The following is a 10,016-nucleotide window of genomic DNA, read 5'->3' as shown; positions in this document are numbered from 1 at the left end:
CTTCAGCATCTCGTTCTCCCTTTGTTTGATATTGAAGACGTCGGACTTCCTTGTAGCAACATTGATGGCACCGACATGTGCCTTCACAAAAGAATCTACCAACATGGCAAACGAATCCATCGAGTTCTGGGGTAGGTTGTGATACCATATCATGGCTCTCTTCGATAGTGTTTCTCCAAATTTCTTTAGTAAAACGGATTCAATCTTGTCATCCTTTAAGTCATTCCATTTTACAGCACAAGTATAAGCGGTAATGTGCTCATTGGGGTCCTTGGTCCCGTTATACTTCGGGACATCGGGCATTCTGAATTTCTTCGGGATGGGCTTCGGAGTTGCACTTGATGGGAATGGTTTCTGTACGAACTTCTTTGAATCTACACCCTTCAGAATCGGGGTGCGCCTAGGATCTGATCAACCCTTGAGTTATAAGTCTCCACCTTTTTATCGTTATCCTCTATCTTCTTTTCTCCCTACACTATTCTTTTAGTCAATTCCTCGAGCATTTTCATGATTGTGGGGTCAGTCCCTGAGCTGCTTTCATCGGGTCTTTTTAGCACTGGTTCGTGCTGCATATTTACTAGTTCGGCGGTGTTAGGGGTTCTGTTCTGACTTTGAAGTTGAGCGATGGCGACTTGCTGAGCTTGCAGCATCTCGAATATCACTTGGAGACCGACTCCTCCTTCTTCCATTCCTCGTGCTTCTTGGCCTCCAGCATGGGCTTCCCTGCGTCCATTCTTTATGGGGTCTGCGCCTACTCCCATGTTTAGAACGTTGTGGGAGCTGATATCAACTGGCTCCACCTTTGGCACTCCCTCAAGGTTTACATGTGGTACATTGAACCCCATGCCGTTGTTTTCTCCAAGTCCTTCGCTGTCATGAGCGAGTGCATTTTGTGTGCCAAACATATTTTGGCATGAAATCAGAAAATCTTTGACAAGAAAAAGTGTGAAGAATAACGTGTGTTATCAGAAAACTAGCACCAAAACAATCACTATTATTTTTAGTCCCACGGTGGGCGCCAAACCGTTTACCTTGAAATTTGGTAATAACAATTATATTTGATTTGTGATTCTAAAAATACGTGATTTATCTTGACACTAGTTGTTATGTGAAAAATGCTAATTATAAATGAGAAAGAAATGATAAGCAAACCAGTGTGGTTACGGGATCGAGAGCCTCGAGCTCAGCGATATAGGACCTCGAGGGCAGCCTTTAACAATTGATGATGAACAACAAATGAAGAACAATAAATGAACAAGGAATGAACGAGGAATGAACACAATGAATGAGGAGCAATAAAGCTGTAGAGTAATCGTTGAGCACGTTTAGGCAAGAAAAGTAGAGAATGTTCTATTGCATTCAATATTCATCTCTCTTACAAAATGACAAGGATCCCCTTTTTATATAGGAGGGGGGTCCCAACATAGTACATGTCTAATAATAATGAGGAAATGCTATTGGTACAGTTGTATAATGGCTTAGTACAGATTTGTACTATTCTTGCAGACCTGGTCATCTCTAACCACGTGTACTTGGGAGTTTTTCCGTCTTTTCATAACGATCATCGATTTGTACTGCTCCCAGATCGACCATAGTGAACCTTCGATGTGCTCCCTCGAGGGACGCACCTCGGGGTCACACTTCACGTTCTGCTTCGAGCTTTTCGAGGTTGGGCGTGGAGCGCCATAGTAGCTCCAGAGTCGAATTCCCTGATTTCGGCTGTATACATTATTATAACTTTAATGAATAGGAAAGATAAATAAATGTGTTTGACCAAGTGTTGACTAGAGTATTGCGTTGAGAGACCATTTTAAGACGACAGTTAGTTTTCCATTGTATGCTTTCCCGGGCTTTTTGCTATAGGTGAAAATTCAACCACATATATTCTACTAAAACAGACTATGAACAACATGTGTTATTTATTATTCTTTCCCTTGTTTTCACAAACCCCTTTCACCAGGAAAATAAGAAACCCTTCACTCATTCATCACCATTATTGGCTTCTCATTTATACCAAAAAAACAAGAGGAGGGGTTTTCTTCATTTTCCGTTTCTCACATTCCTTGAGGAGAAAGAACATATGTACAAAAGGTCTAGCTTCATGCAGTTCACGAATATTACTACGTTTTCTTGCAACATTGTTGGGGTATACAACTAGTTTTCATAGTTAGGGGCAGGGATTTTATTAATTAATCCCCTTCAACAAAAAATTATATTGTACAAATAGAGTGAAAAGAATTTGTTATATATTTATAAACGGTTGAATCCTCTTGATATAGGGGAAGCTTATACTGTAACATTAATGGTAGTTAAAAGTTGGTTAAGGTTGCAGGTTCAGATCTTAGGTGTGGATTCTTAGATTCCTGGTTCCGCCTCTGATTGGGGAATTGGCACAAAATGGTTAACGAAGAAAATAAGATTCAGAAGTCGAGGTCTTTCAATTTTAGGAAGATATTTGAGATTCCAAGTAGATTGGCACATAGCATTGGGGGGGAGAGTGGTAGCGATGAAGAGGACATGGATGACAACATTGGCAACGTCCAATTTATTAGCCAAGGCGGAACACCGTCTGTACCTTTAGAAAATCATCAGATGGATATTGAACCTGTTTCAAGCTTAACCCAGGATGCAGGTAAGACAGGAAATACCCGAAAAGATAAAGAACCTTCAGGTATTATTCTTGATATTGTTTTTCATTTGAACCGTATTAATGTGTCATGACACATTAATTTGATGTAAATGTTATGGATTCAGACATGGAATTGATGAAAGAAAGGTTTGCAAAGCTGCTTTTAGGGGAGGATATGTCAGGAGGAGGAAAAGGTGTTTCATCAGCTCTGGCTTTATCAAACGCCATTACCAATCTAGCTGGTAATGATGCCCTGGTCTTCCATTTATGTTCTTTCCTTGTATTCTTCACCTTGCTTTGTTCTATCTGTGTGTATAGCTTCTGTTTTTGGAGAACAATCGAAATTGGAGCCTATGTCTCAAAAGAGAAAAGAGAGGTGGAGAAAAGAAATCGACTGGCTATTATCCGTGACAGATTACATTGTTGAGTTTGTCCCCGCGCAACAAAAAGCAAAAGATGGAACAAACATGGAGGTTCTATTTCAGTCTTGTCCTCCTTACATTTCTGCTTCAAGATTTAAAGTAAGAAATGTAATCCATGTTTTGACAGATAATGGTTACTCAACAAAGAAGAGATCTGGTCATGAACATCCCTGCTCTGAAGAAGCTTGATGCAATGCTCATTGTGAGAAACCTGCAGTGCACTCTAGTTATGATATTACTTACTTAAATTGCAATAACTGAATCAACACATACAGGATTGCTTAGATAACTTCAAAGATGCAAAAGAATTCTGGTATGTCTCGAAAGATGCTGAAGAATCTGAGAAAGGTGTCCAGAGGACTGATAAATGGTGGCTACCTACAATCAAGGTTCCACCTGAGGGACTCTCAGATGCTTCCCGGAGATGGCTACAATATCAGAAGGATTGTGTGAACCAAGTACTCAAAGCATCCATGGCGATTAACGCTCAAATACTAGCAGAAATGGAAGTCCCTGAAAACTACATTGAATCTCTCCCCAAGGTAGGTGAGAATCACATACAAGTTAGATAGATTTAACATACTCATTCTTTCTGACTTCTGCTCTACTCTACTGCTAGAATGGTAGATCAAGTCTTGGTGATTCAATCTACAAGAACATCACGGTCGAATTCTTTGATCCAGACCAATTCCTTTCAACCATGGACATGTCATCAGAACACAAAGTTCTTGACCTTAAAAACAGAATTGAAGCATCTATTGTGATTTGGAAGAGGAAGATGCACCAAAAAGATGGAAAATCTTCCTGGGTTCCAGCTGTGAGTTTGGAGAAGAGGGAGCTCTTTGAAGAGAGAGCAGAGACCATCTTACTCCTGCTAAAACACAGATTTCCTGGAATTCCTCAATCTTCCCTTGAGATCAGTAAAATCCAATATAACAGAGTAAGAACACTATCCTGCGGGCTGGCTCTGTGATATATTCATTGAACAAATTATCAACTGTTTCACCTGCAGGATGTGGGACATGCTGTTCTGGAGAGCTACTCAAGGGTGCTAGAAAGCCTAGCCAACACAGTTATGTCGCGTATTGAGGATGTCCTATACGCAGATTCTGTCACACAAGATCCATCACTTGCAATAGCAAAGTGGAACCCTTCAGCTGAATCTTCACCTCAGCAACCACTAAGTGGAATGTCAACTCCCAGGGGAGAGTCAGAGATGTTAAGTTCTGCAGCAGAAACACCAACCTCAATGACCTTGTCTGACTTCATGGGCTGGAATATGGAGCAAGGAGAGGGAAACATAACTAAGAATCAGGAGACTTTTTGCCCAAGATGATAATGAAAAATCCATGAGCTAACGTTTTTTCTTACATTGAAAGTGGCCTAACAACTCCCTACTGCTCGGCATTAAACATGAAAGAGATCAAAGTCTGATTCATACAGTAGAGAACCATATAAGTGTCTAATTTCTCTTACCAGTGTATGCAAGAATGTTACTGCTCTTCTTCTGAAGCCAATAGGTTATTTCAAGATGTTATTCATTTTATGTTTTTTTTTTTCTTTTTTATAGCATTCTTGGCTTTTTGCTTTTGGATAGTGTTCCTCACGAAGTACCCCATGTCCATCTCCAAGCATAAGTCACTGCAGGGTTTTAAGTATAAACTTTGATGCTAAGCACTCAGGAGAAGTGACTACTTCCATTGAGCAACCTAGGGTGTTTTTTTTTTTCCTATTTTCCTTTTCAAATTCATGTCAGTTTCTGTTGATGTGCAATACATGAAGAACATCTGTTGATGCAATATTGCTAATTCATTCATGATACTTAAAATGTTACTGCACATTAGCAAAATTCCCAAGAAATTAAGAATTCATAACATTCAGGCTAACTTAATAATTTGACGGAAGGTGATTTGCATTCATCAAATCCCTTAATAATGGGATTTCAAAATCTGACATCCAAATACTATGTCCATATAGTCATACAAGTTTTTATTTAACATCAAAGGATAAGGAAGCGATCAAGGAAAAACAGACTCAGTTTCTCAATTAGACTGCTCTTGAATGCAACTGAACTCATTTAGGCCGCTTTGGTAACAGCAGCATGTATGGCATCGGCAAGATGAGGAATTGTGCGAGAACTAAGGCCTGCCATGCTAATTCTCCTGCAAATGAGAAAGGAGAAAATCATTCCTTCTAAAAATGGAATGTAGAAAATGTTACTAGAGATGAAGATCTTTTTAACCAAAATCTTAACTTCAACAAAGAGATGTTTCAACTGATACCAGAATACTAAATGTTCCATAGATTGAAGGTAAGTTCTTTTGGGAATTAGTCTAATCTGGGAGGGGGGAAAACAGAACTGCACTTTTTTCTGTAAATTTTAAGTATGGATGACAGACTTGTTTATGCTTCCTCTCCAAACTGAAGCTATAAATCTGAAATTCTCCTTATTAAAGAATTCAAGCCGAAATAATCAACGAAGGACTTCTAAGTTCCAATTATTTAAGTTTCTACTGAGAAAAAAGCAACCCAAAGTAACAAACTAAACAAATAAAAAAAATATCAATAGTCAGATGTCCTTACCCATCAGATGTCATGTAAATGTGATGCTCTCTAGTCATGAATGAAACTTGCTCAGTATTTAATCCTGTGAAAGTAAACATTCCAATTTGCTTGATGATATGACTCCAATCACCTGTCGTACCTGCATAACAGAATAAAACTTACATTAGCACTAAACTGAACAATGAAGTCAAAAGATTTAGTTGCCGTGGTTGTTTCACCATGGTACTTTTCAGGAAAAAGCTCCTATTGCAGTAGCAGTCAAACCCATCATACAGAATACAGTATGCTTCCCCAGAAAGAACAAATATGAAGATCAAATACCTCGAGCTTGCAAGGCATCAAAGAGTTGTTGGCGCATGCTAATAATCCTGTCGGCCATTGCTTTCAGCTCAATTGTCCATTCATCGTACATTTGTCTATCACCATTAGATGAGAAACCACATCAAAATGTAGAAGGTATAGCATCTACTAACAGCAAAACAGAATCTTGTAAATAGTTGCACAAACCTGTCCTTGAGTATAGTAGCAACAATAGACGCACCATGAATTGGTGGATTAGAGTACATTGGCCTGATAACCAGCTTTAGCTGGCTTTCGACTCTGCTTGCAACATCTGCGTCTTTGCAAACCTATAACACAACACAAAATTTTATTGTACTGTTAGTCAGCTTTTAGTGTCTGTCTGATAAAACTCAAACAAAATGACACTTTTTCCTAAACATACAATCCGGTACTAATTCCACTCTGTCCTTCTCTTTGTTTTCCAATTACAATCAAAGGGGAAGCCATATTCAAAAATTTGGCTTTCAATATCTCTAGAGACTGTGTTCATTGTACCATCAGAACAACTTCTTTTTAGCCTTCTAGGGAATATAACCTGAATTATGCTTTCAAGGAAAATCATCTTTAGACATAGATAGCATGATATAGCCATGGATAGTTCTTCAGCCACCAATTTTATCGCTTACTAAAAAGGGAAAGCAATTACAACCGACAAAAGGACTTACAATGCTAAGGGCACCAACACGCTCCCCATACAGTCCCATGTTTTTGGCATAACTCTGAGCTGCAAGACATTCACCACCATCAGCCACAAACATGCGAACAGATTGTGCATCTGCATCTAGGTTGCCACTGGCAAAACCCTGCAATATCAAAAATATTCATTATAGTAAGGGTCCGTTGGGCAGCCCATTAATACATAGTTTGGCGCTTCAAATTATTTGGTAATCATTCTTAACGAAGTATCACTTGAATTCAAAATCCCATCATAAGCTTTACCTGGTAAGCACTGTCAAAGAAAGGCAACAGGCCCTTGGACCTCATCAACTGCCTGATTTTCTCCCACTGGTCATTTGTTGGATCAACGCCAGTTGGGTTATGAGCACATGCATGGAGAAGAACTATTGCTCCAGCGGGTGCAGCAGCAAGATCATCCAAAAGTCCTACAGGGTTCATGATTAAATTTGATATGCAACACCCAAATACAGGAAAAGCCACAGATAAACTATGCTTATATCTTTACCAAGAGAATACAAAATTAAATAAATAAAGATCCTGTGCTAGCTACACATAAAATATAGATCTTTCTAGACACGACCAGGAGAAAGTTCACTTGTCCATAAAAAAGAGAAATCGGCTCTTACTTACAACTGTAGAACTTTAAGAACATTGATTACAGTAGTACCTTGGAAATCCAGGCCTCGTGTTGCTGGGTCGTAGTAACGGTAATATTTTACTGAAAGCCCGGCTAAAGTGAAAACCTTCGGATGGTTTCCCCATGTTGGCTGTGGTATATATATGGTATGCTGGCAACAAAACAAACAGTAGAAGCTTATACAAGTGTCCATTTGATTTAGACATATAAAGGGAAAGAGAGCAAGGAATACTAACTTCATGATAATGCTTAGCCAGAAATTCAGCCCCAACCCTCAAAGAACCTGTGCCCGACAAGCACTGAACAGTAGTCACCCTGTTCTCTTGAATGGCAGGGCTGTATAAGCAACAAAACAGCACAAAAAGCATTTAAACTACATCTAAACATAAGTAAATCTGTTGATATCATAACAAGTCAATTACATATGACTTAACAAGGAGTAATAGTGACAGAAGACACATATTTCCTGATATCGCGTTCACCACACACAGATAATCAGTACAACAAAGAGGAGAGAAAGTTAACTCTAGAACAATTTTCTTCAGATGCAAGGCATCATAATAAGATGAAATACGGAGGAACATGTTTAACAGGTATTCAGTTACTCTACGCTGTAGAGATAAAGCATTCCCTTTTAGCAACAATCTCTAATTCAAATATCAAACTAGATGGAAGGAAGAATATCGACGGCTCATTTTCATTTATACAAGTGGTTTGGCAAGATAGGTTTAAATAGAGCGACATGGATAGTGAGCATTTTTTTTAAAAAAAATTGACTCAAGCATTTATCAAGAGCAACTGCACCAAAAAATCTCCAAACCTGTCAGCACCAAATATAAGCTTTGCACTCAGTTTGTTAAAATCCGCTAGTCCAGTAATTGAGAGATACTCCTTCACCCGAGACCTGCATCATAGCAGCCTTAGATTCCAATCTTGGTATCAGGTGATCATATCTCAAAAGAAAATCTGTAAGCTAGTTTCTAATTTGGCAAGTTACGTGTCATTGACGAGCATTTGTTCAGCCCGTCTCACCACATTAAGAACAAGGGGCTTTCCTTCCTGCAAGTTGTCATCAGATTATGCATTAGTCGTTTTCAAGCTTAACACTAGGGGTGTCAAAATGGTTAAAAGAAATCAGTTAAACACCCATATTATCCACTAAAAAATGGGTTGGATAATGAACTTTTTAAAAATGGGTCAAATATGGATAAGAACCATATTATCCATTTAGAAAATGGTTAACCAATGGGTCTAACTTTTAAATTTGTAAAGCCTCAAATTGGGGGTTCCCATTTGAGGCTAAGAATTCTCCCATAATTGATCATATGCAAGAAGACATGAATAATATGGTTACCCATATTATCCGCCGGTTAACCTGTTTTTATCCGTATTAAATATGGGTCGAGTCAGATAATTTACCTGTTTTTTCATTACCCATTTTCGATCTGAACCAAATCCGACCCGACCCGCCCGTTTGCGGCTCCTACTTAACACTAACATTCAACTCAAGATTGAAGAAAAAAACAACCACTTATAAAAATGTGTACTTCACCTTGCCCCAAAGTATGATTTTTTAGAAGCACAAGTGGTTTCACTTCATTATGCATCAGGGGAAAAAATATTACTAATGTGTAAGCATCAGTGTCTACAATTTTCTATCCTTGTGAAGGAGCCTATTAAAGAAAAACTTAACCAAGGATTCAACACATAGCAGGACCAAATCCATTCAAGGGGCAACTTTTTTTGGCTATAATAAAAAAATAATAATAATAAAGAACAACGAGACAAAGTAGAAGTGGCAGACCTCAGTGCGATATGCGCCAACACCCAAATTCAACTTCACTGGGCTGGTATCTTTGTTATAAGCAACTGTGACCTGTTTTAATGAAGTAACACAACAGAAGAAAACAACATTAATAAACACTTGAGAAGCACAAATTACCTTCTCAATAGAGCAAGTTAAAGAATCAAATCTACACCTTTCATCAACTACACCAGGAATAAAATAAGGAATTGCCAGATCACAGTAAAAAGAAAGAAGTACTATTAAATAATTAGCGCACACATCCATGATCCAATGCATACAATAGGAAACCCTATAGCGATCATTCCAATCAACTTATTTATGCCGATCTCCTAGATATCATCTTTAACCAAATCATCTGATCATTAATTAATGTTCATTTTAATCTAACCCAAAATAAGAAAATAAAAGAGAGAGGGAGAGAGAAGTAGCTTATCAAATCCACTAATAGTATATTTACGGAAGATTATTAAAGGAGCCACAGAAGAAACATATTCAGTGGAAATGTAAAATAGAAAGAGTGGAAAGGGACGTACTCCTAAGATGGGATCTTCAGGAGCACGAACAACATGCGCAAAAACAGAATTGGAGGAATTTGCCATTTTGATAAAATGAATGAGAAGAACTTCAAAGATGTAATGGAAGTGCGATCTTATTTATGGAGTGACGCCCTTTGCCAAAAAGACTATTCCTACTAATAAATAAATAAATAAATATTTGTTATAAAATAAAGACTATAAAGTAAGACAAGTATAGAGAGAAACTGATATATTATTCGAATTCAAATTGATGTACATAATGAACTGAAATGTCTTCTATTTATAGAAGAAAGGAAGTTGTTGTGTAAGCTGCTACTATATCAGATATGGATAATTTTCTATTGAGAGCAATGTTTATCCATAACGGAGTACTGAAAGGATAAGCTTATTATACACGGTA

The 10,016-nt window shown here is 38.1% G+C and overlaps 2 protein-coding genes across 3 annotated transcripts; one reads left to right on the top strand and one right to left on the bottom strand.

Annotated features, from left to right (window-relative positions):
• Nucleotides 1-1,947: 1,947 nt before the first annotated feature.
• On the top strand, nucleotides 1,948-4,863 carry LOC107800997 (rho guanine nucleotide exchange factor 8-like). The gene is made up of 7 exons (XM_016624260.2): nucleotides 1,948-2,671; nucleotides 2,755-2,871; nucleotides 2,948-3,102; nucleotides 3,179-3,253; nucleotides 3,327-3,593; nucleotides 3,671-3,991; nucleotides 4,064-4,863. Exons 1-7 carry the CDS (start codon nucleotides 2,398-2,400, stop codon nucleotides 4,385-4,387), a joined length of 1,533 nt encoding a protein of 510 aa, XP_016479746.2. The 5' UTR covers nucleotides 1,948-2,397; the 3' UTR covers nucleotides 4,388-4,863.
• An 82-nt stretch (nucleotides 4,864-4,945) lies between these two features.
• LOC107800998 (aspartate aminotransferase, cytoplasmic) lies at nucleotides 4,946-9,767 on the bottom strand. Of its 2 annotated transcripts, none has more exons than XM_016624261.2 (12): nucleotides 9,614-9,767; nucleotides 9,078-9,149; nucleotides 8,271-8,332; nucleotides 8,094-8,177; nucleotides 7,510-7,609; nucleotides 7,304-7,424; nucleotides 6,898-7,061; nucleotides 6,624-6,761; nucleotides 6,124-6,245; nucleotides 5,938-6,032; nucleotides 5,635-5,755; nucleotides 4,946-5,213 (listed from the first exon to the last, which is right to left on the bottom strand). In XM_016624261.2, exons 1-12 carry the CDS (start codon nucleotides 9,677-9,679, stop codon nucleotides 5,129-5,131), a joined length of 1,230 nt encoding a protein of 409 aa, XP_016479747.1. In that variant the 5' UTR covers nucleotides 9,680-9,767; the 3' UTR covers nucleotides 4,946-5,128. The 2 variants fall into 2 exon arrangements, with proteins under 2 accessions (XP_016479747.1, XP_016479748.1); XM_016624262.2 differs by lacking the exon at nucleotides 9,614-9,767 and adding an exon at nucleotides 9,253-9,463.
• Nucleotides 9,768-10,016: the final 249 nt, after the last annotated feature.

The sequence above is a fragment of the Nicotiana tabacum genome, chromosome 18 (genome assembly GCF_000715075.1).
Source record: "Nicotiana tabacum cultivar K326 chromosome 18, ASM71507v2, whole genome shotgun sequence".
NCBI lineage: Eukaryota > Viridiplantae > Streptophyta > Magnoliopsida > Solanales > Solanaceae > Nicotiana > Nicotiana tabacum.
Note: the sequence above shows the minus strand (reverse complement) of the source record. Positions and strands in the feature narration are given on the sequence as shown.

What these genes read in the sequence shown, in the direction of transcription:
- LOC107800997 (XM_016624260.2), top strand. Translation starts at nt 2,398, where the DNA reads ATGGTTAACGAAGAAAATAAGATTCAGAAGTCGAGGTCTTTCAATTTT. An exon ending in CGCCATTACCAATCTAGCTG is followed by an intron (nt 2,872 to 2,947) that starts GTAATGATGCCC and finishes CTGTGTGTATAG; the next exon opens with CTTCTGTTTTTGGAGAACAA. An exon ending in AAGATGGAACAAACATGGAG is followed by an intron (nt 3,103 to 3,178) that starts GTTCTATTTCAG and finishes ATGTTTTGACAG; the next exon opens with ATAATGGTTACTCAACAAAG.
- LOC107800998 (XM_016624261.2), bottom strand. Translation starts at nt 9,679, where the DNA reads ATGGCAAATTCCTCCAATTCTGTTTTTGCGCATGTTGTTCGTGCTCCT. An exon ending in CTGAAGATCCCATCTTAGGA is followed by an intron (nt 9,150 to 9,613) that starts GTACGTCCCTTT and finishes TCATTAAAACAG; the next exon opens with GTCACAGTTGCTTATAACAA. An exon ending in CAAATGCTCGTCAATGACAC is followed by an intron (nt 8,178 to 8,270) that starts GTAACTTGCCAA and finishes GCTATGATGCAG; the next exon opens with GTCTCGGGTGAAGGAGTATC.